The sequence below is a fragment of the Hylobates moloch genome, unplaced genomic scaffold (genome assembly GCF_009828535.3).
Source record: "Hylobates moloch isolate HMO894 unplaced genomic scaffold, HMol_V3 SCAFFOLD_19, whole genome shotgun sequence".
Taxonomy (NCBI): Eukaryota; Metazoa; Chordata; class Mammalia; order Primates; family Hylobatidae; genus Hylobates; species Hylobates moloch.
This window is the reverse complement of record NW_026652294.1, coordinates 365,229-393,023: the sequence shown is the minus strand read 5'-3', so window position 1 is coordinate 393,023 and position 27,795 is coordinate 365,229. Positions and strand designations below refer to the sequence as shown.

The following is a 27,795-nucleotide window of genomic DNA, read 5'->3' as shown; positions in this document are numbered from 1 at the left end:
AGTAATCCCTCCCTCCTACCCTTCCGCTGAGCTGAGGATCTGCTTTTCATCACCATTGGTTAGTTTGCATTTTCGAGTTTTATAGGTTGGTGCAAAAGTGATTGTGGTTTTTGCCATTGAGAATAATGGCAGAAACTGCAATCACTTTTGCACCGACTTGTATATAAATGGAGTCAAACGGGATATACTGTTGTTGTTTTTTTTTTTTTTTTTTTTTGGTCTGACTTCTTTCACGCAGCATAATTTGGAGAGCTGTTGAGTTTAGCATGTTTGTGTACCTTCTGGAAAGTAGTTAAAGCTATCATCCATAACTGTTCCATATTGAAGGACACAGAATGTTCTTACTGAGGCGTTTGCTGCGTAGCTCCCTTCCACCAGTCCTTCCTGGGAAGAAGCGTGCTGCGATTGTACAGAGTGGGTCTGGAGATCGTTGAGAATGAATATTTATAAACTATAGGCCAAAGGAAAAGAGTGACAGATTACATCGTATAAAAATTTAACATCTATATTGCTGAATACATTTGGAACCAAACTGAAAGATATTCAAACTCGAAAGAAATGTTTGTATCGTAAATAATATCCCCATTTTACAAGGAGCTCCTAAAATCGGTAAGAAAAAGACAACCCACTAGAAAAAAAATGAACAAAGATTATGAAAAGGAAATTCATGGAAGTAACGCAGGTGACTAATAAACACAGAAACACAAAGCCTCCGTAGTTACTGAGGAAATGTGCTAAGGAAGTTACAGTTGAAACACTGTTTTGCAGGGATTAGATTTGCTGTAATTAAGACAATCTCTATTTTTTGGTAAGCGTGGGTTTTCCCAAGCATAAATAATTTATGGGACTGTAAGTGGTTACAGCCACTTTGGAATGCAATTTGATAGTATCTTTCTGAATTTAAAGTGCATGTATCCAACAATTCTACTTCTAGGAATTGATTGTTCAGGAAAAAAATAAAACTAAGTGCTTAGAGATATATATTTGGGGATATTCCGATTGTCTCTTGTGTACCACAAAAGTAGGTACTGTGGTTTGTCAACCCCTGCCTTAGAATGCTATGCAGTAGTTAAGAAACAGGCAGATTTCCATTGGCTGGCAGAAGAGAACCCGGATAAATTGTTGAGGAAGAGAGCAAGTTGCAGAACTGTATACATAACATGCCATTTTTATTTCACCTCCTCCACCCACTCAATGAACTTGCCAGTCTGTGAACAATAATATGTAATGTTTATAAAATTTGTGTGGGCATAGAAAGAGTTCTGGGCTGGGCACGTGGCTCATGCCTCTAATCCCAGCACTTTGGGAGGCCCAGGCATGTGGATTGCTTGAGCCCAGTAGTTTGACATCAGCCTGGGCAACATGGCAAGACTCGTCTCTATAAAAAATACAGAAATGTGGCTGGGCACGGTGGTGTACGCCTATAGTCCCATCTCCTCAGGAGGTTAAAGCTGGAGGGTTGCTTGAGCTTGGGAGGCGAAGGTTGTAGTGAGCCCAGATTGTGCTACTGCACTCCAGCCTGGGTGACAGAGCAAGACCCTGTCTCAAAAAAAAAAAAGTTCTAGAAGGCTACACACCAAACTTACAAAACTTACAACATTAGTTACCTGTGGGGAGAAAGATTAGGTCCCCTGTCCTCCTTTGAGTAACAATAAAAGAAAAAAACCTTAAAGGAATGACCTCTTGACTTGTGGAATTGTAATATTCATAGTAGGAGTTTAACCTTGCTCTGGTCTCACCTTCTCATCCCCAGATAAAAGCTGAGGTTGACCAGCCCGTCCCGGGAGTCCTCTTATCCCTGAGCGGTGGCCTGTTTCGTTCCAACCTCTTGACCCAGGACAACGGCATTCTGACATTCTCAAACCTGGTAACGTGTTCTGCAATTTGCCACCTGCCTGTCTTCCCTGAGAGAGAGCCAGGATGCAGCATGCGAGACTTACGTGTTGCTTGACAACGTGAGAAGAGAAAGCCAATGTGGAGTGGTTTCAGTTTCTTGGGGGCCCACAGTCATTAGAGTATTGCTGTTACTCGAACTTAATGCTGCTGATTCATGTTCCCTTCCACAGGCGCCTCTTGTTTTCTGATCACCCGCTTGTCACTAAGAGAGTGTAATTAATTTCCCTGGCCATAACGGCTGTTCTCTTAGGCGTCTTCTTGTTTTGCCACGGAATCATGTTTATGATGCTGAGTCTTGTTTGGTGGTTAGCTTGCATTTCTTCTGAAAAGCACATTCCACCTGGTGGGAAGAGAGCAGCAGTTTTTCTTTCAAGATGCAGTCGGAGGCCCTGACTGGTGGGGATTCGGGAAGTGTGTGTTAGTTGGTCATCTTGTCAGTCACGGTAACAAAGTGTCTGTGGTGGGGCTGTTGGAGACCGGGCAGTGGGGGCATCTGAAGACACCACTTTGCAGTGATGCAGACTGCTCCTTACTTGCTGTGTCCTATCAGGCAAGTTACTTTGCCTCTCTGAGCCTCAGTTTCATTATTCATTAAATTCAAATATGGGCCAGGTATGGGAGAAAGGGTGTGATACTGGAATCTAGTGGATAGAGGCCATGGATGCTGCTACAATTTTTATAGTGGGCCGGGTGTGGTGGCTCATGCCTGTAATCCCAATATTTTGGGAGGCCAAGGTGGGTGGATCACCTGAGGTCAGGAGTTCGAGACCACCCTGGCCAACATGGTGAAACCCTGTTTCTACTAAAAATACAAAAATTAGCCAGGCGTGGTGGTTGGTGCCTGTAATCCCAGCTACTTGGGAGGCTGAGGCAGGAGAATCACTTGAACCCGGGAGACGGAGCTTGCAGTGAGCTGAGATAGTTCCACTACACTCCAGCCTGGGTGACAGAGCGAGACTGTGTCTCAAAAAAAAAAAAAAAAAAAATTATGGTACATAGGACAGCCCCACAACAAAGAATTATTCAGCCCACAATGGTGCCAAAGTTGAGAAACCCTATATACTAAAACAAGCTCTTGGAGGGCAGGGATCATGCTACCTTGTTCAATTCTGAATCCTGTATACCCTGCCTGTCCTGGCACGTTGTAAGTGCTCAGTAACTAATGACTGAGCAACTGAACAGATGTGCTACACCAGATTCCAGAGTCAAATAATCATAGACTTGGAGAAGTGTAGGGTTATGGGGGCTGCAGTATAACACTCTACCTCCCAGTGGGTGCATCCAAGCCACCAGCTTTCCCTGGTTGCAGAAGGCCTGTTAGAGACATGTCTTGCGTTTGCATTTGGTCCAACACAGCCCATGCCTCCCACTTGTGAAAAGAGGCTGACTGATGGGTGGTGATCAGGGTTGGCTGCCTTTTCATTTTTGAGATCATGGGAACAGAGGGACTGGATGAAGAAACGCTTCTCTGAATCTACCCATTTCTAAATGGATGAATCACCAAGGAGGAAACAAAAGATTAATTTCTCACTGCCCTTCTTCCCTTGCTCTGCTCTTTGTAGACAGTTGCTGGTGCTCCAGGGCAAAAGATAATGAAAGTTCTTCCTTGCGTCAAACTACTTTCTTCAGGAGATAGAGCCAGCATTAGCCAAAGAGACGGCCTGGGCTCTGGGAGCTTGGCTTGGAGGCCCGGTACATCCAAACAGTCCTTCCCGGAGAACAGGCTGAACCTGCAGTGATGAATAATTATTTTGCAACTGACAGTTCAATACCCACCAGATTCTTCATTGTATGTTTCTGTATCATGTCAAGTTATGAGAAAATGCAATATTCTTTAACAGCTAGGCAAGAACAGTGGTTTTTGCTTGTTTGTTTGTTTGTTTGTTTTCCGCCCCCCAGAGGTCAGTTTTTGCAGTAAGAAAAGTCTCATTCTTTTTTATTTTATTTTTATTTTGGGACAGAGTCTCTCTCTGTCGCCCAGGCTAGCTGGACTGCAGCGATTGCAGCCTCCACCTCCCAGGTTCTAGCTGGGACTACAGGCATGCCCACGCCCTGCTAATTTATTGTATTTTTAGTAGAGGTAAGGTTTCAACATGTTGTCCAGGCTGGTCTTGAACTCCTGACCTCAAGTGATCCACCTGCCTCACCCTCCCAAGGTGCTGGGATTACAGGCATGGGCCACCATGCTCGTGACTCTTCAAGAAAAGAGTCTTGAATTTACTCTGAATGTGTCCTTGGGTTGGCACAGCCACAAGCAGAATATACATCCTGTCTATCCTCACAAACACTGGGTTTATTATCCCCAATTTGCATTTGAGGAAATGGAGGCTCAGAGAGGTTAAATAACTTGCTCAAGATCACATGGGCAATGAGTGGTGGAGTGGGGATTTGAACCCAGGACTGTCTGTGACCCTCCCAGCCCTGCAGTCTCCAAGTCTCCAGTACTATCTGGCTCTAAAATCCATACTATTCCCTCTGCGATTTTCTTGTGGTGACTTGAACTCTTCCTTCAAAGTCTTGGCTGCTGCTATGAACTGAACGTGCACCTTGTGAAGTTGTCTTTTTTTCCATATTGTAATTCCATCCTTCAAAAGTAAGTCTTGTTACTGCAAGATGATGTTTCACCTGTCCTGGGGTAGCAGTGACTAACAGGTTGGCTTGGGTCCCACAGTGAAATCTGTTCTGAGCCAGACCCTCCTGAGGGAACAGGGGACAAGCAGGAGAGATTGTAGCTGAAGTAGACATCTCCTGGGTTCCCAGAAATGTGAAAGAACCTGGTGCAAAAACAGTTTCCTGCAGAGCTGCAAGATGGGATCCAGGTTATTGGTATTTGAGCACCGTGTTTAGGGGCTATGAGAGAAACCTAACATGAACCAGCTGAAGGAAAAAAGTGGAGGATTTCATGAAAATGAATTCAGGGAGCTTGCAGGTGTACTGAAGGGAAGTGTGAACTCTAAAAGCTGGAAAAGGTCTCAACGTGTAGATTACAATAATACTGCAGCTTAGCATGGCAATGACGGATAAAGCATCAAATACGTGTTTGTCGTCCAGTTATCTATGGCTGTGCAACAAACCACCCTACATGTAGTAGCTTAAAACATGACAGTCATTCATTTTGCTCACACATCCACAATTTGGGCAGGATGTTGAGGGAACAGTTCGTTCCTGCTCCACGTGGCATCAGCTGGAGCTCAGCAAGGGGCTGCAGAATTCATTTCTGAGATGGCTCCACTAGCGGTTGCTAAGTTGGTGCTTTCTGGTTGGCTAGGAGCTCAGCTAGGCTGTGGTCCAGGGCCTTGGTTCCTTTGTTTGGGCCTGTCCTTTCTTCAGCTACTTGGGCTTCCTCACAGTATGGTGGCTGGGCTCTAAGACAAGGATAACCCAGTGGAAGCTCTATCACATTTTATGATATAGCCTTGGATGTCGCACAACGTCTCTTCTATATTCTGTTGGTCAAGCAGTCACGCAGTCTGGATTCAACGGTAGATGACATAGGTTCTACCTTTTGATGTATCAAAAAATTCTGGGATCATGGTTTGAAACTACCAAAAAGTAGCGGCTGTATTGTTTGTTATTATTAGAAAGTAGGCTGTGTGCAGTGGCTCACACCTGTAATCCTAGCACTTTGGGAGGCCAAGGTGAGAGGATCGCTTGATCCCAGGAGTTTGAGACCAGCCTGGGCAACAAATGAGACCTGGTCTCTAAAAAAAAAAAAAAAAAAAAGAGAGAGAGAGATTAGCCAAGTGTGGTGGTATGTGCCTGTAGTCCCAGCTACGTGGGAGGCTGAGGTGGGAGGATCACTTAAGCCCAGGAGATCGAGGTGGCAGTGAACCATGATCACACTAGGCTGGGAGACAGAGTGAGACCTTATCTCAAAAAAAATTAATGATAATTACTACAAAGCAAGGCCAATAGTACAAAAACAGTGATCTTTCACAGTCTATGATATAGCAGGACAGTGCTAGATATTTCTCATCTGCTATGCCATTTATTCCTCCCCAAACCCTGGGAAGCTCAGGGAGGCATATAAACTGCCTAAACAGGGCCATGAAGCTAGGAAGTGCTAAAGCCAGGATTTAAACCCAGGAGTCAAATGCTAAAGACTCTGCTAGACTGACTGCCTGATTCTAGAGGCTGGGGTGTGTGCTAGGTATCTGGGAGATTGGAGAGAAGCAGACAGAAATGTGTGAATGTGAGTGTGCGAATTTGCACAAGGCCAGTAGCACCTAAGGGGGCCCATGCAGGAGATGGGGAGGGGTCCCTGCCATCTGTTTCCTTCTCATCCATTTCACCCTGGTCTTCTCAGCCCTCCTGTCTCCTCCATGCCCCTCCTTGGTCTCTTCCCACGGACCCTGTGAGAGCCCCTCTCCAGCTGTTTATGGGAGATGTTGAAGGAGAAGCAAGGGCCCCGCACGACCCTGTCTCTGCCTCTTTCCTGTGCTCTGGGACATCTGAACTGTCACATAGCCAGCTGGCAGGGAAGCCCAGTTGTCCTCTGGCTCTCCGAAGGGCCTGATTCGTGGGTTAGGCTGAGATCAGATAGAGCCCTTGGGTCAGGTGGGTGGGATTCTGGCTCCCAGGGCTGCTGGCAGGCGCCATCTGGTGGTTCTGGAGGGAGCTGAGGGGAATGGTTCCCACCTGGACAGTGTCTGAGGGACGAGCTGGTGAAGCACTGGGCGGGTGGGGAGCTGGCAGGGACGGGACAGTTACAGAGAGTGCCAGGGAGGCATAGACAGCTGCTCACAGGGCTCTTGGTGACTTTGCCAGGAAACTGTCTAGACAGCTTCTGTACCTATGGCATGGCATGCATCTGTATACGTGAAATTCCAGAATAAGCAAGCTAACCTATGATAAGAAAGAGACTGGCTGGGAAGAGTGAGAGTTCACTTTCTGGGGTGACATAATAGTGTAGATCTTGGCTGGGCACGGTGGTTTACGCCTGTAATCCCAACGCTTTGGGAGGCCGAGGCGGGCAGATCACCTGAGTTCGAGAGTTCAAAACCAGCCTGACCAACATGGAGAAACCCTATCTCTACTAAAAATACAAAATTAGCTGGGCGTGGTGGCACATGTCTGTAATCCCAGCTACTCGGGAGGCTCAGGCAGGAGAATCGCTTGAACCTGGGAAGCAGAGGTTGCGGTGAGCTGATGTTGTGCCATTGCACTCCAGCCTGGGCAACAAGGGAGAAACTCTGTCTCAAAAAAAAAAATAATAAAAATAAAATAATGTAGATCTTGAAAGGGGGTTGGGTTATGCTGGTGTATGTACTTTCCAAAGTTAGTAAACTTACACGTAAGGTTATATATTTTGGCCGGGCGCGGTGGCTCATGCCTGTAATCCCAGCACTTTGGGAGGCTGAGGCAGGAGAATCAGTTGAACTCGGGAGGTGGAGATTGCAGTGAGCCATGATCGTGCCATTGCACTTCAGCCTGGGTGACAGAAAGAAAGAAAGAGAAAGAAGGAAGGAAGGAAAGGAGGGAGGGAAGGAGGGAGGAGAAAGAGAGAGAGAGAAAGAAAGAAAGCTGCTAACCCAAGCAGAACAAAAAATTAATTGAATACCAAAAAAATACTTTGCTAAATTTTCATGTTAAAACAGCCGATACCGAAATTGTTTAGATAAACAGTTTGGTTTTTGTTGTTGTTGTTTGTTTTTGTTTTTGTTTTTTGCTTTTTGCTTTTCTGAGACGGAGTCTCAATCTGTCACCCAGGCTGCAGTGCAATGGCGTGATTTTGGCTCACTGCAACCTCTGCCTCCCGGGTTCAAGTGATTCTCGTACCTCAGCCTTCAGAGTAGCTGGGATTACAGGCGCCCACCACTATGCCTGGCTAATTTTTTTGAATTTTTAGTAGAGACAGGGTTTCACCATGTTGGTCAGGCTGGTCTTGAACTCCCAACCTCAGGTGATCCACCTGCCTTGGCCTCCCAAAGCGCTGGGATTACAGGCATGAGCCACCACTCCCAGCTAATTTTGTATTTTTTATTAGAGACAGGGTTTCTCCATGTTGGTCAGGCTGGTCTGGAAATCCCTACCTCAGGTGATCTGCCAGCCTCGGCCTCCCAAAGTGCTGGGATTACAGGCATGAGCCACCATGCCTTTTTTGTTGTTTTTGAAACAGGGTCTCACTCTGTCGCCCAGGCTGGAGTGCAGTGGAGCAATCCCCCCTCATCGCAACCTCCTCCTCCTGGGTTCAAGGGATTTTCTCATCTCCTCCCAAGTAGCTGGGATTACAGGCTTGTGCCACCATGCCCAGCTAATTTTTTGTGGGCTCGCCCAGCGTAGATATACAGTTGGAATGAACTCCAAGGACTAAGTCAAATTACCTATGATAACCCATTAGGTATCAGTGCTATGCACGTAAACTGGAGAAACAACTGATATTCAAGAGCACGTAAATGCGATGTTAACCACGGACTCATGGGGAATCAAGATGGTCACCTTGTCCTTCCTGACTCCTTAAAGCGTTGGTTATTAAAGGTTCTGCAGTTGGGTGCGGTGGCTCACACCTGTAATCCCAGCACTTTGGGAGGCCAAGGCGGGTGAATCGCCTGATGTCGGGAGTTCCATATCAGCCTCACCAACATGGAGAAACCCCATCTCTACTAAAAATACAAAAAATTAGCCGGGCGTGGTGGCGCATGCCTGTAATCCCAGCTACTCGGGAGGCTGAGGCAGGAGAGTCGCTTGAACCCAGGAGGCGGAGGTTGCGGTGAGCCGAGATAGCACCATTACACTCCAACCTGGGCAACAAGAACAAAACTCTGTCTAAAAACGAAAAATAAAAGGCTCTGCATTCCATGACTCATCATGGAAAAGATAAAATGATCTAAATTAAATATGTGTTTCTATGCTGACTTATAAATTGCTAAAATAGTTCATAACCAATGTTTCATTTGTCAGATCCATGTTCCTGGGAAGACAATCAAAGCTTCAGGTGCATTTGGCTACCTCATGGGCTGTTTGAACATTTCAGTTGTCAATTGTCATTTTCAATGCATGTTTTCTGGTTGCTTTCCCATGCAAGAGGGCTGACATCACAACAGTAGATCATTATGGTACAGTGTATTTTCACCAGGTACTGAAAGCTTTTTATGGCTCACTGACTGGGGACAGTCAATTCCTTCACAGTCTAGAACCTGAAGATTGGATCTTCTGAGAACATCAGAGAAAGAATGTCCTTGGCATCCACACTACAGCAAAACTTCAGGACCTTGAATTTTGGGTTCATAATCTCACAAGAGGGAAGTTTTTTGCTGGAAGAAGATGGCATCCTTGATGTGAACAGCTTTTCTCAAGATCACAGATCAAGACTTCTCGTTGTTTTTTTTTTTTTTTTTTTTTTTGAGACAGCGTCTTGGTCTTGTCGCCCAGGTTGGAGTGGAATAGCGCGGTCTTGACTCACTGCAGCCTCCGCCTCCTGGGTTCAAGTAATTCTCCTGACTCAGCCTCCCGAGTAGCTGGGATTACAGGCGCCCACCACCATGCCCGGCTAATTTTTTTGTATTTTTAGTGGAGACAGGGTTTCACCATGTTGGCCAGGCTGGTCTCGAACTCCTGACCTCAGGTGATCGCCAGCCTCGGCCTTCCAAAGTGCTGGGATTACAGGCGTGAGCCACCTCGCGCCCAGCCAAATGAAATAAAATGTTAAAGTAAATTCAGGACTACCCCTCCTCCACGTCTTCTGTCCCCTTTGGGTGCCCAGGTGAGCGGGAGAGGGGCTGGGGGAATAACATCAAAAGAGCCCCTTTTGCTCTCTTATTCTGAGGAGACTTTCCTGGGCCTGACTCCCGGTTCTGTCCCCAGCGCCCCGCGGCCCCTCGAGCCCCTTCAGTGACCAAGATGCAGAAATCAGGACGCCATTGCACCGCCCCAGGTGCCTGCCCCTAGCTGGCTCTGCCTGGGCCCGAGGGAAGGTGAGGTCGGGGGCCGGGCCGGGGTGTGGCAGCGGGGGTGTGTGCCCGCCTGGCTTGGTGCCTCTGGTGGCCTGGCAGCACCGTCCCACCTCTGCCACCCTCCAATGGGGCCGCTACCTGTGTGCCTGCCAGTCATGCTTCTGCTGCCGTCGCTGCTGCTGCTGCTGCTTGGACCTGGCCCCGGGTCCGGTGAGGGTGAGTGAGAAAGGGGCTTTCCCGGAACTCAGGCCTTCTGGGATTCCTCCAGCCCTTCCTAGGGACCCAGCAGCCCTGCCTCCCCTCCCTCTCCAAGTTCCTAGTTGCCCTAGAGCCCCCAGCTCGCTATTCTAATGCTCACCCACACTCTGGGTCCCAGCCCTCTGCAGGACCCCCCACTCACTCCTCCCAGGGACCCAGAACTAGCCCAGCCCTTCCCCAGAGGCGCAGAGTCCTCTCCTGGCTCCCTCCCCTAACTGGCTGTGACCCTCCCTGGCAGCCCGGGAAGCCTCCCGGTTGTCCTGATCTGGGGTCCTCGAACTTATCCTTCATTCCACCTGTCCCTGAGATGTGAGACACCAGAGGGTGGGAGGAGCAGGGGCAGAAAGGGCCCAGCTTGGGGGTGGGAGAAGAATATATTGTGCCCCTGTACAACAAACCCCTGTGACCAAAAAAAAAAAAAGAACGTACTGTCCCTATCTCACTATCCATCCTTTGGGGTCACTGTAGAGAGGTCTCCTGGGTGACTGCCCATTTCTGGGGTGTACAGACAAATGTAGCCACAGAGTACTATGCAGACACCGCCAGCACACAGATGCGGAGGCACAGGACCAGCCCCAGACTCACCTGGCCCTCAGGTGTGCAGCTCATGGTGTGAGGCTCCCACAGGCAAAAATACTGAGATACCGCTAGGCGGACACACGCACACACAGCGCAAGGATACCCGAGAGAGCACTCAAGACAATTCAGATGCACCGTGTACACACACATACACACACACACACACACACACACACACACACACAGAGCAGCACAGACACACACATGTGCACATAGACCCTGGGGCTCACAGGATGCACAGACAACCCTGGCCCTCCCCGAGGAGGCTGCAGCGGGCAGACAGGGCAAACAGACCCCAACGTGACCTGCCCCACCTATGTTGGCACAGAGGGAGTGTTTTGCTTGGTTATAAGCACAGTGCTCGATGCCCACCCCATCCGAGAACCCTCCCTCTATAGGGCTGTTGCTAGGGCTCTGAGATACCAGAGAGTGGTCAGGGAGGGTGGCAGGGGAAACTTTCGGGACAGATTCAGGGTACCGTGTTGGGACTGGGACATTCATTGTCAGGGTGCTCAGAGAGGGCGTGTTCCCTGGGTGTTGATGGATTTAGAGGTCAAGGGACTATTTCTGGAAGCTCACTGTGTGCCAGGGCAGCTTATATCAGAGCTCAGCTTTTTTTTTTTTTTTTTTTTTTTTTTTTGGAGACAGAGTCTCACTGTTGCCCAGGCTGGAGTGCAGTGGCACGATTTTGGCTCACTGCAACCTCCACCTCCCGGGTCCAAGAGATTCTCGTGCCTCAGCCTCTTGAGTAGCTGGGACTACAGGCGTGCACCACCACCACACCTGCCTAATTTTTGTATTTTTAGTAGAGATGGGGTTTCACCATGTTAGCAAGGCTGGTCTCAAACTCCTGACCTCAGGTGATCCACCTGCCTTGGCCTCCGAAAGTGCTGAGATTACAGGCATGAGCCACTGCGCTTGGCCAGAGATCTGCTCTGGAAGACCCCCCAGGCCGGAGGGCGCTGCCACAAGCAGACAGTATGGCGAGGGTCCCTATGGCCACCTGGCAGGCAAGGTGGATTCTGGAGGGAGGTGGCCTGGGAGCAGGGTGAGAATGGGGTGAGGGCATTTGAGCAGCAGAGTGTCTGCGTGGCTGGGCATAACTGGAGGGACAGTAAATGACTCTTGTGTGAGAGGATGAGGGCAGGGTGAGAGGAGCTGACTACCCCCAGGACTTGGGGTGCAGTGAGACTCCTTAGCTTTATCCAGACTTGTGGGAGCCATGGAGGTTTGAGGCAGAGGCGTGGGCTGCTGGGAGAGTGAGGACTCACCATCCAGAGAGGAAGGCGAAGCTTTCAACTCTAAATGACGTTTTATTTTCGTGTGTGTTTTTTTTTTTTGAGACGGAGTTTCACTCTTGTTGCCCAGGCTGGAGTGCAATAGCACGATCTCGGCCCACTGCAACCTCTGCCTCCTGGGTTCAAGCGATTCTCCTGCCTCACCCTCCCAAGTAGCTGGGATTACAGGCATGTGCCACCATGCCTGACTAATTTTGTATTTTTAGTAGAAACAGAGTTTGTCCGTGTTGGTCAGGCTGGTCCGGAACTCCTGACTTCAGGTGATCTGCCTGCCTTGGCCTCCCAAACTGCTGGGATTACAGGCATGAGCCACTGTGCCTGGCCCCAAATGTGTTTTACATTTTCTTCCTATTTGATTCATCTTTGTCCTGCAACGTAAATATGCTACTTTTCCACTGATAAAAAGAAAAAATGGAATTTAAATTTGGCTTGGACTTCTCAAAAAAGTTAGTGTGATTAAAACATGTTCTAGATAAAACAGAAATGAGACTGGGCATGGCGGTTCATGCCTGGAATCCCAGCGCCTTGGGAGGCCAAGGCAGGAGAATCACTTGAGGCCAGGAGTTTGTGACCAGCCTGGGCAGCATAGTGAGACCCCAGATCTACTAAAAATTAAAAAATTAGCTGGGCATGGTGGTGCATGCCCGTATGTCTGGAGGCTGAGGCAGGAGGATCGCTTGAGGCCAGGATTTGGAGGCTGCAGTGAGCTATGATTGTGCCACTGCATTCCAGTGTGGGTGACAGAGTGAGACCCTGTCTCTAAAAAAAAAGACAAGATGATCAGGATGAGCACAGTGGCTCACGCCTATAATCCCAGCACTTCGGGAGGCCAAAGCAGGTGGATCATATGAGGTCAGGAGTTCGAGACTGGCCTGGCCTAGATGGTGAAACCCCGTTTCTACTAAAAATACAAAAATCAGCTGGGTGTGGTGGCACACGCCTGTGATCCCAGCTACTAGGGAGGCTAAGGCTGGAGAATTGCTTGAACCTGGGAGGCAGAGGTTGCTGTGAGCAAGATTACACCACTGTGCTCCAGCCTGGGCAACAGGAATGAGACTGTCTCAAAAAAAAGGGGTATGATCAAACACAATGCATCAGCCTCCCGGAGCCGTATAAACCCTAACCCAGGAAGCAGGCAAGCCTGTGTGTGTGTTTCCACTCTATTGCTGGTACCACTCGGCTCTGGCAACCCCGAAGGCCACCTTCCCCTGTTGTTACTGTGTAAGGAGGAAGGAGCACTGGTTTGCAAGTCAGAAGCCTGGGTTGAAGCCTCTGCTTGAGTTCCTGCTGGCTGTGGGAATGTGGGGTTACCTTTCCCGGCTGGCCTCCTTTCCTACATGTCCAATGCAGGGTTTCCAGTCACATGCATTGGGCACCATTACATGTCCAAGCTGTGGCAGGATCTAGAAAAATGGCTGGGCTCAGGCCAAGGGGCCTTCCTGTCTGGCAGTGAAAATAAGAGGAGATACCAAGGGCCCTGAGCCTGAGTCTGGAGGAAAAGTCATGAGCACAGGGCAGTGCCAGGGCCCGGGAGCTGCCACAGAGGAGCCCACCTTGGTGACAGCCATCTGTAGGCTCATCTGTGATGCCCAGTGCCCAACACAGGGAACTGGACAAACGTTTCATGCACGACTGTTTGTCCCCTTCTTGGCTACCTTGAGGACCTTGATTATAAGTTATCCTTTTTTTTTTTCTTCTTTTTTTGAGACTCTTGCTCTGTCGTCCAGGTTGGAATGCAGTGGCAAAATCTTGGCTCACTGCAATCTTCGCCTCTCAGGTTCAAGTGACTCTCCTTCCTCAGCCTCCCTAGTAGCTGGGATTACAGGCGTGCACCACTATGCTTGGCTAATTTTTGTATTTTTACTACAGATGGGGTTTCACCATGTTGGCCAGGATGATCTTGAACTCCTGACCTCAGGTTATCTGCCCGCCTGGGCCTCCCAAAATGTTGGGATTACAGGTGTGAGCCACTGAGCCCAGCTGGATTATAATAGCCTTTTCATGCACCAGGGGCTTTATATTCATTATCTCATTTCATTCATATGAGTTGAAGTCAGCTTGTCTCCCATTTCACAGATGAGGAAACCAAGGCCCAGAGAGGTTAGGAATTTGTCCAAGGTCACACAGCTAGGAAGTAGGATTCAAATCCAGACAGCCAGGCTGTAACATCTAGGCTCTTCTCAGCCTAATGCCCTTCCCAGGGGTCTGGGAAGCCCTGACTTGCAGCCTGTCACCTTTGTTTACCCCCCAGCCTCCAGGACATTACATGTGCACCGGCGTGGGATCCTGGAACTGGCAGGAACTATGGGTTGTGTTGGTCCCCGAACCCCCATCGCCTATATGAAATATGGTTGCTTTTGTGGCTTGGGAGGCCATGGCCGGCCCCGCGATGCCATTGACTGGTGAGTGCATGCCTGGGACCAGGCTACAAAACCCCTCACACTCTGGGGTAGTCAAGGCTTATGAGGAAGTACCCAAAACCGAAGCTGGGGTTTGGTCCCAAGAGATCCCAGTGTGCAGAACTACTTTGCAGGCAGGCAGAGGCCTCTTGGATAACATGGCCAATGAGGCCAGATCTTGGTACCAGCTGCCCCTTACCCCGGCCATGTGCTGATTACGTTGCCTTAAAAAATTGGCCAGGAGCGGTGGCTCACTCCTGTAATCCCAGCACTTTGGGGGGCCAAGGCGGGCAGATCACTTGAGGTCAGGAGTTCAAGACCAGCCTGGCCAATATGGTAAAACCCCATCTCTACTAAAAATGCAAAAATTAGCTGTGTGTGGTGGCAGGCGTCTGTAACCCCAGCTACTCGGGAGACTGAGGCAGGAGAATTGCTTGAACCCGGGAGGCGGAGTTTGCAGTGAGTTGAGATTGCACTGCTGTATTCCAACCTGGGTGACAGCGCCAGACCCTGTCTCAAAAGAAAAAAATAATATAAAGTGACCAGGTGTGTTGACTCACCTGTAATCCCACCAGTTTGGGTCGAGGCAGGAGGATCACTGGAGCCCAGGAGTTTGAAACCAGCCTAGGCAACATAGTGAGACCCTGTCTCTATGTTAAACACACACACACACACACACACACACACACACACACACACACACACATGCAGCCAGACTATGCACTAGGAACTGCCCTGGGAATCCGTTTGCGTTCTCACAACAATCCCATTTCACAGATGAAGAAACCGAGGCACAGAAATACTAAGTAACGTGTCCACGTGCGGTGGCTCACGCCTGTAATCCCAGTACTTTGGGAGGCTGAGGCAGGCAGATCACGAGGTCAGGAGTTTGAGACCATCCTGGCCAACATGGTGAAACCCTGTCTCTACTGAAAATACAAAAATTAGCTGGGTGTGGTGGCAGGCGCCTGTAATTCCAGCTACTCAGGAAGCTGAGGCAGGAGAATTGCTTGAACCCAGGAGGCGGAGGTTGCAGTGAGCCTAGATCACACCACTGTACTCCAACCTGGGTGACAGAGCAAAACTCCGTCTGAAAAAAAAAAAAAAAAGAAAGAAAGAAATATTAAGTAACTTGTCTGAGGCCACATAGTTACCAAGATGTGGGAGCTGGGACGTGAACCCAGGCAGTCTGGCTGGATTCATGCCTGCAGCCTCTGCACTCCTGCTACTTACTGTGTGAGAAGCGCCTGTTCTGTGGAAGGTTGTGGGCTGAGATCTTTCCATCTTCCACTCATTTACCCCCAAGGCTGTTCTTAAAGACGGGCATGACAGTTATTCCCATTTTACAGATGGGGCCCTGAGGCTTACAATGGCATGCCACTCACCCATTTCCACAAAGCTATAGCTAGTTAGCAGAGGGCGGAATTTGGCCGCCTCTCCCCTAGCTCGAAGGCTGTGATTGACCCAGAGGTTTTTTTGTTGTTGTTGCTGTTGTTTGTTTGTTTTTCTTTTTTTTTGAGACAGGGTCTTGCTCTGTCATCCCGGCTGGAGTGCAGTGGTGCAATCTCAGTTCACTGCAAACTCTGCCTCCAAGATGCAAATGATTCTCGTGCCTCAGCCTCCCAAGTAGCTGGAATTACAGGTGTGCACTATCATGCCCAGCTGTTTTTTGTAGAGATGGGTTTAGTAGAGATTTGTTTAATAGAGATGGGGTTTCACCATGGTCTCTACTAAACCCCGTCTCTACTAAAAATACAAAAATTACGTGGTGGCACATGCCTGTAGTCCCAGCTACTCAGGAGGCTGAGGCAGGAGAATCGCTTGAACCTGGGAGGCGGAGGTTGCAGTGACCCAAAATCGTGCACTCTAGCCTGGGGTCTTGCTTTTGCCCAGGTTAGAGTGCAGTGGCACAATCATAGTAGCTCACTGCAGCCTCAAACTCCTGGGCTGAAGGGAATCCTCCCATCTCAGCCTCCCAAGTAGCTAGGACTATAGCATGTGCCATCATGGCGAGTTAATTTTTTCTGTGTTTTTATTTTCTCGAGACACAGTCTTGCTCTGTTGCTCAGGCTAGAGTGCAATGGCGTGATCTTGGCTCACTGCAACCTCTACCTCCTGGGTTCAAGCGATTCTCCTGCCTCAGCCTCCCGAGTAGCTGGGATTACAGGTGTGTGCCACCATGCCTGGCTAATTTTGTATTTTTAGTAGAGACAGGGTTTCACCATGTTGGCCAGGATGGTCTCGAACTCCTGACCTCGTGATCCACCTGCCTCGGCCTCTCAAAGTGTTGGGATTACAGGCATGAGCCACTGAGCCTGGCCTGGTGAGCTAATTTTTAAATTTGTTATAGAGACAGAGACAAGAGTCTCCTTATGTTGCCCAGGCTGGTCTCGACCCCCTGGCCTCAAGTGATCCTCCCACCTCAGCCTCCCAAAGTGCTGGGATTACAGATGGGTGTCACCGCACCTGGCCTCTGTGGAGGGTTTCATTATAAGCCTGCCCTGAAGGGAGGGAATCTGATTTTATGAGAGGGTGTAGCCTGGTGCGGCCTGGATGACTTCCGGAGGCAGGGGCTTGTGCCTGGGCTGAGAACTAAGGGACAAAGGGCAGACATGAAGTTGCCCCAGGCAGAGGGTACAGTGTGGGCAAAGTCAGGAAGTGGCAGTGCTTGTATCACTCCAGGAAGAGAGAGGAGTCGTGTCACAGGAGCTCGAGACCCAGACAGTGAGGCCGGCAGGCAGGGACCAAGCTTGGGCACAGCCAGGGAGGCAGGACAGGGCATGGTGGGGCCAATGGAATCATTACCCAAGACGGGGATTTTCAGGGAAACAGCTTAGATAAGGCCAGGCATACAGTAGCTCCTACCTGTAATCCCAGCATTTGGGGAGACTGAGGTAGGAGGACTGCTTGAGCCTGGGAGTTTGAGACCAGCCTAGGTAACATAGTGAGACCCCATATATCCACAAAAAATTTAAAAAAGGAGTTTGTGTTCCTGTAGTAGCATACTTGGGAGGTTGAGATGGCAGTATCACTTGAGCCCGGGAGTTCAAGGCTAAAGTGAGCTGACTGAGCCATTGCACTCCAGCCTGAGTGACAGAGAGATACGCTGTCTCAAAGGAAATACAAATTAAAACTCCAGCCGGGCATGCTGGCGTGTGCCTGTAGTCTCAGCTACTTGGGACACTGAGGTGGGAGGATCGCTTGAGCCCAGGAGTTCAAGGCTTCCGTGAGCTATGATTGTGCCACTGCACTCCAGCCTGGGCGGGAGAGAAAGACCCTGTCTCTTAAAAAAAAAAAAAAAATCTTAGATAAGAGGATGCTGTGCCTCCCTGGGGGTCTTCAGCCACCCATGGTCCTGGCAAGAGAGGAGGGCCAGGAGAGAGCTTCACCCACCTGCTGTCCTACCCATGTGACATCCGTAGGTGCTGCCATGGCCACGACTGTTGTTAACACTCGAGCTGAGGAGGCCGGCTGCAGCCCCAAGACAGAGCACTACTCCTGGCAGTGCGTCAATCAGAGCGTCCTGTGCAGTGAGTCCCCAGCACCACCATGCCACCCACCCCGAGTATCCCCTGGGCATCCTGGCACAGCCAGATGGCTTCCGTGCCCCTGTTGCAATAACCACTGCTTCCAACTCTCTATAGATTACCCCTTGGGTATATCTAATGTAAGTGATATTTATGTTTTGAGTCAGAGTCTCGCTCTGTCACTCAGGCTAGAGTGTGGTGGTGTGATCTTGGCTCACTACAACCTCTGCCTCCTGTGTTCAAGCGATTCTCATGCCTCAGCCTCCCAAGTGGCTGGGACTACAGGCATGCACCACCACACCCAGCTAATTTTTGTATTATTTTCAGTAGAGGTGGGGTTTCACCAAGTTGGCCAGGCTGGTCTCAAACTCCCCACCTCAAGTGATCTGCCCGCCTCGGCCTCCGAAAGTGCTGGGATTACAGGCATGAGGCATGATGTCCGGCCCTAATGTGAGTGATCTTTAACACTGAGCTTGAAGTCTTTGATGTCTGGACGACAAGGAAGAAGATAGAAATGGCGTCAGATAATAAACAGTGTAAATGTTTATCAGAAAGGGGCTGGGGGTGGGGACCAGTAGGAGGATTGCTTGAGGCCCGGAGGGCATCTCTACAAAAAAGATAAAGGATTTTTTAACATTGGCCAGGCGTGCTGGCACACATCTGTGATCCCAGCTACTTGGGAGGCTGAGGCAGGAGGATCGCTTGAAGCCTGAGAGGTTGAGGATGCAGTGAGCTGTGATCGAGCCACTGCACCTCCAGCTTGGGTGACAGAGCAAAACCCAGTCTCAAAATAATAATAATATTTCACATAACCAACCACTTATAAGGATTAAAAAAAAAACCCTGCAATTAAAAACCTCAGGTCCCTCAGGCAATCTTACCAGATTTTGAAACAATGCAATAACGTAAGGACTGCAGTATTTATTTTATTTTTATATTATCTATTGTTTGTTTTTGGAGTGTGTGTTTTGTTTTTTGATTTTTTTGTTTGTTTTTTTCGACACAGTTTTACTCTTGTTGCCCTGGCTGGAGTGCAATAGCATGTCCTCAGCTTACTGAAACTCTGCTTCTTGGGTTCAAGTGATTCTTCTGCCTCAACCTCCTGAGTAGCTGAGGGAGGTGTTTTGAGGCTCAGGGAATCATCAACTGGAGAAGGTGGAAGAGGTACAAAAAAAGAGTTGGGAGGTGTCTTGCATCTCCTAAAATCATCAGCTCAAGGAAATGATACAGGTCCCCAGCGACGCTTGACGGGAGGTGTCTCTGGTGTCACAAAATCATCCACTGGAGAAGGTGGAAGAGGTACCAGAAGACACTCGGGAGGTGGCTTGAGGCTCAGAGAATCATCAACTGGAGATAGTGGAAGAGGTACGAAAAAAGAGGAGGCGTCTTGCTGGTGTGTATAAAATGAAATGTACTGGTCATCCTGGTTATTCTACCTCATGGTTCAAAGAGCCTGGATTAAGACCCATTTTACAGATACAGAAACTGAGGCTTCAAGAGGTGAAGGGACAAATGGTCATCTGGGACTCAAATCCAGGTCTGACACAGATCTGGACAGAATCTTCAAAGCCCCCTACCGAGGTGGCGCCCAGGACACCTTATCCGGTGTCTCCCTGTTCACCCCCGCCTACCTGAGGTTCTCCCCGCCTTCCGCACACTCGTGGTCCAGCTTGTCAGGCAGGGCTGACACAAAGTCCTTCAGGTGGGCCAGCTCCAGGGACGTCCAGACTTCTTCATCCGAGTACTGGCTGAATGGGTCCAGGTTCATGCGGAGGGAACCCAAAAACAAAACAGGATCCTGTTCAGAGAGAAGAGAGTGGACAGCATGTGACGCCTATGTCACGCTGACATGGATGGAGACGAAGTGGGGCCTAAGGACTTCTGGCCAGGACTTTTGAAGGTGGGGTGTCAGAGCTCCTTGGAATCACTATTTCTGGAGATGTTCATAGTGGAGAAAAAGGCCAGGCATGGTGGTTCACGCCTGTAATCCCAGCACTTTGGCAGGCCGATGCGAGCAGATCACTTGAGGTCAGGAGTTCGAGACCAGCCTGGCCAACATGGCGAAACCCTGTCTGTACAAAAAATATAAAAATTAGCTGGGCATGGTGGCACACACCTGTAGTCCCAGCTACTCAGGAGACTGAGACAGGAGAATCACTTGAACCCGGGAGACGGAAGTTACAGTGAGCCAAGATCATGCCACTGCATTCCAGCCTGGGTGACAGAGCGAGACTCGGTCTCCAAAAAAAAAAAAAAAAAAAAAAAATTTCCTTAATAATGGAAAAAAAAAAAGTCTGGAAAGTCTGAATTTATCAGAATAAAACAGATTTCCTTTCCATACAACTTCCTACAGCCTTCAATATCCAAGTTGGTTGAGAACCTCCAGAAATGAGATGCAGCACAGGTGATTCCTAACAGTAAAGTCCTGTGGATTCTCCCCTGTCATCCAACTGCAAAAGAGACTCTTCTAAGACACTTTACAGAAGATTACACTAAAAGGCAACATATTAAGGAATCCACCTGCAGCTATTGGTCTAGAAAATCCTTATTTCAGCCAAGCATGTTGGCTCACCCCTGTAATCCCAGCACTATGGGAGTCCGAGGCAGGCAGATCACTTGTGGTCAGGAGTTTGAGACAAGCCTGGGTAACATGGTAAAAGCCCGTCTCTATTAAAAATACAAAAAGTAGCCAGGCATGGTGGTGCGTGCCTGTAATCCCAGCTACTTGGGAAGGTGAGGCAGGAGAATCACTTGAACCCAGGAGGTGGAGGTTGCAGTAAGCTGAGATCATGCCACCGCACTGGGTGACAGAGTAAGACTCCATCTCAATTAAAAAAAAAGAAAAAAAAAATCCTTATTTCTTACCAAATACGGCATGTTCTCACTTATAAGTGGGAGCTAAACTCTGGGTACTCATGGATGTAAAGATGGAAACGACAGACACCGGATCCTCCAAAAGTGGGGACAGATGGAGGAGGGTAATGGTTGAGAAACTCTCTCTCGGGTACTTTGTTCAATAGTTGGGTGATGAGATCCATAGAAGCCGAAGTGTCAGCATCACACGATATACCCGTGTAACAACCCTGCAGGTGCACCCCATGAATCAAAAACTAAAAAGTCTTATTTCTTGTCTAGCTCTTGGAAGGGTTAGAGATTCTCAGCCTGACTCTGGCGGCAGGGAGAGAAGACGGTGTCTTTCTGGATTTTTCTAGATGCTCCGAAACTACCCCTTGCAGGAACAAGAAGTAGGGAATGACAGTCAGTTAATTCCCACCTTGTTAATCATATGCTAAGAGGAAATTCAGGGAAGCAGCAGCATAGCCTAACTTCTATAAAAACAATGAAGGCCAGGTGCGGTGGCTCATGCCTTTAATCCCAGCACTTTCGGAGGCCAAGGTGGGTGGATCATTTGAGCCCAGGAATTCAAGAGCAGCCTGGGCAACATGGTGAAACCCCATCTCCACAAAAAATAGAAAAATTTAGCTGGGTGTGGTGGCATGGGCCTGTAGTCCCAGCTACTCAGGAGGCTGGGGTGGGAGAATCGCTTGAGCCTGGGAGATGGAAGTTGCAGTGAGCTGAGACTGCGCCAGTGCACTCTACTCTGGGCAACACAGCAAGACCCTGTTTCAGAAAAAAAAAAAAACAAAAAATGACGAAGTCGGGCCAAATATATGTTTGCCCCAAAAATATACATACATCACTGTCAGTGCAATCACAAGGCTTGCCAGCTTGGGCTCACCTCCTGGGCCGCACCCAGACCCCACCTGGGGAATGATGGTGATCTTGAAGCAGAGGTCGTGCAGGCCGATCTTGGCGATGTTGATGCCATTGATGATGATCTCTCCTTCGGCAGACTCGTTGATCCGAAATAAGCCCAGGGTCAGGGACGACTTCCCAGCTCCCGTCCGCCCCACGATGCCGACCTGCAGGACAGAAGGGTCCAGGTGTGGTGGGAATGCTGGCATCTGGACTTGTCCCTGCCCCAAGTGCCCTCATCTCGGCCCGACCTCAGGCATCAGTCATCTAGTTGACCCAACTCCACAGCCTTCTCCCTCGCGCGCTGCCCACAGACACTCCTTTAAAGGTGTTTTGGCCGAAGGTCAAGAAGGACTCTTCCCTTTGCCAGGCTCCCGAAAGGAATGACTCAGCTTTTTATAAGTTACTAGAGACCTCAAAAGAGATACAGAAGAGGCAGAAGGAATTTCCAACAAAGCCCTATTTGTTTAGACTCAAGTAACTATTAAGTAATAATCAGGCATTTCCTCATTTCCCCACTCTGTTTTTCACACCTTTGATGGTGAGTTTCCCATCACGAGTTGTTGAAATATCTGAAAGATTCAGGCAGATCTTCCGGCCCTTTGCTATGACCTGGTCTCCACGCATCCTCTCTTGAAGGAACTAGGTTCTCTAGCTAATGGCCAATGGATGACGTTCCTGATCTCCAATTCTCCCCTTCCTGCCTGGCTCTTGAGAGGTGGGCTTCCTCTTACCTCCTACAGGGGTGTCACAGAGCAGCATGCATGCAAAAATTCTCATGATGATAAGCCATAAAGACTCAACAAGGGCTGGGGCGTGGTGGCTTATGCCTGTAGTCCCAGCACTTTGGGAGGCCGAGGTGGGTGGATCACAGAAGGTCAGGAGTTTGAGACCAGCCTGGCCAACATGGTAAAACCCCATCTCTACTAAAACTACAAAAATTAGCTGGGCGTGGTGGCATGCACCTGTAGTCCCAGATACTTGGGAGACTGAGGCAGGAGAATCACTTGAACCCGGGGGACGGAGGTTGCAGTGAGCCGAAACAGCACCACTGGACTCCAGCCTGGGTGACAGAGACCCTGTCTCAAAACAAAACAAAAGTAAAAACAAAAAAACAAAGATAGCAAGAACATCACCCACTCTGCTCTTCTCTGTAACTCAGAGAGAAATTATCTGCTGGAAACAGAATGTTCTGAGCTTTGTGAGAGGGACATAGGAACAGTTCAATAAGTCCGTATGTTCAGAGGTGAAAGCAGCCTTGTCCCCCAGCAAATAGCCAGGAAGACTCTCAGACCGATTCCAGAGGACAGTCTAAGGGCATCACTCAGGTCAAGGAACCTCTTCCCAAGAACAGCTCGGAACCAAGAGAAGGTTCCACAGTTCTGACAATTTCTCACTTCCCTTGAGCCATCCCCTAGAAGGGATGGTGACACCTTATTCTAGAGATGACAAATTCTAATGTCTTGGAGGGGCCAACTAGGCACTGAATGGGACAGGGAGGGACTGGGGTAAACCAGGAGGCTCACAGGTTGACTAGAAAGAGCCAGGCGGGGGAGGATTGACCTGATGTTGCCAGATGTTCTGATCTTCCAAAAAAAGCAGAAAACAAATTTTTATATTAAGTCTTCCAGATTTTTCAGTATTTGCAACTTATTCAAATTTCTTCCAGGCTGGGTGCGGTGGCTGACACCTGTAATCCCAGCACTTGGGGAAGCTGAGGCAGGTGGGTCAATTGAGGTCAGGAGTTCACGACCAGCCTGGCCAACATGGCAAAACCCCATCTCTACTAATAATATAAAAATCAGCTAGGCATGGTGGCGCATGCCTGTAGTCCTAGCTACTCGGGAGGCTAAGGCAGGAGAATCACTTGAACCCGGGAGGCAGAAGTTGTAGTGAGCTGAGATTGGGCCCCTGCACTCTGGCCTGGGCAACAGAGTAAGACTCCATTTCAAAAAACAAAACAAAACAAAACAAACTTCTTCCAGGGGCCAGGAATGGTGGCTGATTCCTGTAATCCCAGCACTTTGGGAAGCTGAGGCAGGCAGATCGGTTGAGCTCAAGAGTTCCAGGTCAGCCTGGGCAACATAGTAGGACCCCTATCTCTACAAAAAATACAAAAATTAGCCAGGTGCAGTGGCACATACCTGTAGTCCCAACCATGTGTAGTCACCTCAGTTGGGAGGCTGCCGTTGCAGTAGGCTGAGATCACACCACTGCACTCTAGCCTGGGTGACAGAGCAAGACCCTGTCTCAAAAAAAAGAAAAAAAAATCTTCCAAAACATATCTGTGGGGCTCATTTGGTCTTCGGGCTGTCAGTTCACCTAAAAGCCTTCACTTCTGCAAGTTGGATGTGCTCTGAATAGCTTTTACTGCCACAGTCCACTCCCAGCCCCCCGGAAAAGCCATTCAAGCAGAGGGTGGAGCCGTGAGTGACTGGGGAGACACCACAGCTAGGTTCACCTGCCCGATGGTACCCTGTGCCCGACCGAGAATGGGTGCGGGAATGGGGCGATGTGTACCCACCTTTTCTCCCCCATTGATGGTGACATTGATGTGCCTGAGAACGAAGTCCAGGTCCTCTGGGTAGCGCAGGCAGTAGTTCCGGAATTCCACTCGGCCCACCTGGGGCCAGCTGCTGGGCGGAGCTGTCTCCTGGATTTGCCAGGGCGCCTTCCATCGCAGCAAAGGGAGAGAGTAAGGAATTCCCAGTCCATCCGGTAAAGCTGTGACTCCCCCGACCTCCCCTCTCACTCACTCTCCTGCCCAAGGTGGCCTCCCAGGCCTCAGCACTGGGGGGTTGCCCTTCCTGGAAAGTTCTTCCCCAAATGACCCCCTCGCATCCTGTGGATCTCTGGTCTATGCAGAGCGCCCTCCCAACCCTGTGTCCCTCTGTCCCCTCCCGTGCTGCCTTCTTCAGGGCACTGCCTGTCCCCAGCCCTCTCGGGGCTCATATGCTTGAGTGTATTCTGTCTCCCACGCCCACTGCACCATCCACTCAATGAGGACAGGCTCTAATTGTTCACTGCTGTATCCCAGGGCTCAGAGCACATAGCAGGTGTTCAATACATATTTATGAACATGAACAAGAAGAGTGACACAGCTGCTGATACAGAAAGTGAACCAGTGGTAGAAGGCACAGGAACTGAAGGGACATAATCATCACTCAGTAGGTTAGAGATACCTCCTGTAAAGCTGTCATCTCGGTGTAATAGATAATGGCTGACTGGACCACAGTTGTTCATTTTTGTCTGCCAGAATTAACATGATGTTCATGTTCACCTTTCTTTTAAAATAATTGTACAACTGATATGTATAGACATTGTTCTTTTTTTTTTTTTTTTTTTTGAGATGGAGTCTCGCTCTGTCACCCAGGCTGGAGTGCAATGGCGTGATCTCAGCTCACTGCAACCTCTGCCTCCCAGGTTCAAGCGATTCTCCTGCCTCAGCCTCCTGGGTAGCTGGGATTACAGACACCCGCCACCACACCCAGCTAATTTTTGTATTTTTAGTAGAGATGTGGTTTCACCATGTTGGCCAGGCTGATCTCTAACTCCTGACCTCATGATCCGCCCACCTCTACCTCCCAAAGTGCTGGGATTACAGGCATGAGCCACCATGCCCGGCCACAGACATTGTTCTTAATATGAACATGGTAGGTAAACTTTAAAAAAAATTTTCTGATAATATATAAATGTTGCCCCCAGATTCTTTTAACGTCAAGGAAATGAATAACAGCTTGTCAGAGACTTCCTATGGAACAAAGAATTTTTTAGGTAACTATCATTAGGCTGGATAAGGTAATAGATATATTTCAAAAGAGCAAGTGGAGGTATATCTTATCCGTATCTTTAGGCTGATGCAGAATTTTAAGGTTTAGACAACAGTGTGACATTTTATGCACAGACTGGCTCTGGGTATTTGAGAAGCACAATACAGAGAGTTTAAAAAGTGATTTTGTAAAATCTACACTATGGTCTCTGTTTCTCTAAAGTAAATGTGATTTGTTCCTCACACTGCAGTGAGTAGAAAAGAAACAAGAAAACAATTTCATAAATACTGAAGTATGTTTCAATGTTGGGTGAGTTTTGTTTTTGGATGCCAATAAAACTTACTTTTTGATAAAAATTTTTTTAAATAAATATTTATAAATGGAGTCAATGAAATGAGTGGTCTTCTCTGGACAGACACAAGAATAAAAGTGAGTTACCCTGGCTGCCCACCCTGGCAGGAAGGCAAGGATAAAAGCAGCAGCTGTATCACAGTATCTCATCCAATCCTCACAGCAATCCCATGTGGGGGGTCCTTTCATTATCCCCAGTTTACACACAAGGAGACTGAGACACAGAGAGGGGCGGTAACTTGCCCAGGGACACACAACCCTCCTTTTGAAAAGTAGTTCAGTTCAGCATTTCCTGAGGCCCATAGCTGGATGTGGCCTGGGCCAGGTTCATTGGTTTTAGCCTTGGGGAGTGCACATCCCCCTCCAGGGCACACACAGGTGCTGAACCAGGCTGCAGAGCACATGACCAAGCTCAGGGGCACTGCGGAGGGCACATAAGAAAACGCCGGGCACCTTTTAGGAAAGACATGCAGTCCTTTTGTGGATGTGCTATAAAATAACAGTGTTGCCGGGCACGGTGGCTCACACCTGTAATCTCAGCACTTAGGGAGGCCGAGGCGGGCAGATCACTTGAGGTCAGGGGTTTGAGACCAGCCTGACCAACATGGTGAAACCCTGGCTCTACTAAAAATACAAAAATTAGCTGGGCATGATGGTGGGAGCCTGTAATCTCAGCTACTTGGGAGGCTGAGACAGGAGGATCAGTAGAATCTGGGAGGCAGAGGTTGCACTGAGCCAACATAAAACCACTACACTCCAGCCTGGGTGACACAGCGAGACTCCTCTGTCACACACACACACACACACACCCCCCACCACCGCCAACAACAAAAAGTGTTATTTTTTATTTTGTAGAGACGATGTCTCACCATGTTGCCCAGGATCGTCTCGAGCTCCTGGGCTCAAGTGATCCATCTGCCTTGGCCTCCCAGAGTGCTGGGATTACAGGCGTGAGCCACCGCACTGGCCAAAAAATGTGTTATTATTGAGCGCTTACAATGCAACTAATGCAAGTTGCTCTGCTCAGCACTTGAGACCCATGATTTCATCTGAGCCTCACAGCAGCCCTTCGAGGCAGTGACTGTTACTATACACGGATGCAAAGGTGCCTCATGGTTAAAGAAAAGGTGTCACAGGATAACAGATAGATCCCACTTACGTTAAAAGAAAAAGAAACAAGCAAACAAACGTGTGGGGGTACGTGGGAATCCGCACAGGAAAGTTCTGGGGGAAATGCACCTGAATACTAATGGAGCCTCTCTCTCGAGAGGAGAGGAATGGGGCAAACAGGGACAAACTGTCTTTCTCCACCATAGACTTCTTTTTTTGTTTTTTTTTGTTTGTTTGTTTTTCGAGAGTCTCACTCTGTCGCCCAGGCTGGAGTGCAGTTATGTGACCTCAGCTCACTGCAATGTCCACCTCCCGGGTTCCAGCGATCCTCCCACCTCAGCCTGCCAAGTAGCTGGGATTACAGGCACCTGCCACCATGCCCAGCTAATTTTTGTTTTTTTAGTAGAGATGGGATTCACCATGTTGGCCAGGCTGGTCTCGAACTCCTGGCTTCAAGTGATCCACCCACCTTGGCCTCTCAAAGTGCTGGGATTGCAGGCATGGGCCACTGTGTCCAGCCCTGTATTGATTTTTTCTTTTTTAAAACAACAAGCATATCTCTATTTTATAATTTATGTACATAATTGAAGGGGAGATGCTATAACAACACAGTGAGCAGAATGGAGAGAAGTATGTGGAACTTTATATATAAAAATACATGCAAATGCAGAATAGTGGTAAGACTAATGAGGACAATTACTTTCTCTTGGGTTTGCTAAACACAATTCTTCTAAAAATATAAAACTCAGTCAAAAGTAAAATGCTTTTAAAAACTGAACTCAGGCCGGCGGGGGTGGTGGCTCACACCTGTGATCCCAGCACTTTGGGAGGCTGAGGTGGGTGGATCACGAGGTCAGGAGTTCGAGACCAGCCAGGCCAACATGGTGAAATCCCGTCTCTATTGAAAATACAAAAATCGCCTGTAATCCCAGCTACTCAGGAGGCTGAGAATCGCTTGA

At 48.9% G+C, this 27,795-nt stretch overlaps 2 protein-coding genes across 2 annotated transcripts in view; one reads left to right on the top strand and one right to left on the bottom strand.

Moving 5' to 3' along the window:
- Positions 1 to 1,622: 1,622 nt before the first annotated feature.
- LOC116459267 (uncharacterized) lies at positions 1,623 to 25,759 on the top strand. Its single transcript, XM_058431232.1, is given in 4 exon segments — positions 1,623 to 10,004; positions 14,175 to 14,325; positions 17,745 to 17,769; positions 17,771 to 25,759. Coding segments are annotated over 4 exon segments (795 nt in total). The 5' UTR covers positions 1,623 to 9,913; the 3' UTR covers positions 18,299 to 25,759.
- The window catches only part of LOC116459119 (multidrug resistance-associated protein 1-like), a 34,376-nt gene continuing 27,315 nt past the window's right edge, over positions 20,735 to 27,795 (bottom strand). Inside the window, exons 9-11 of the mRNA XM_058431853.1 lie at positions 24,130 to 24,276; positions 21,614 to 21,772; positions 20,735 to 20,932 (exon numbers count right to left, since the gene is read on the bottom strand). Coding sequence (XP_058287836.1) covers positions 20,735 to 20,932; positions 21,614 to 21,772; positions 24,130 to 24,276 — 504 coding nt within the window. The remainder of the gene's footprint in view (positions 20,933 to 21,613; positions 21,773 to 24,129; positions 24,277 to 27,795) is intronic.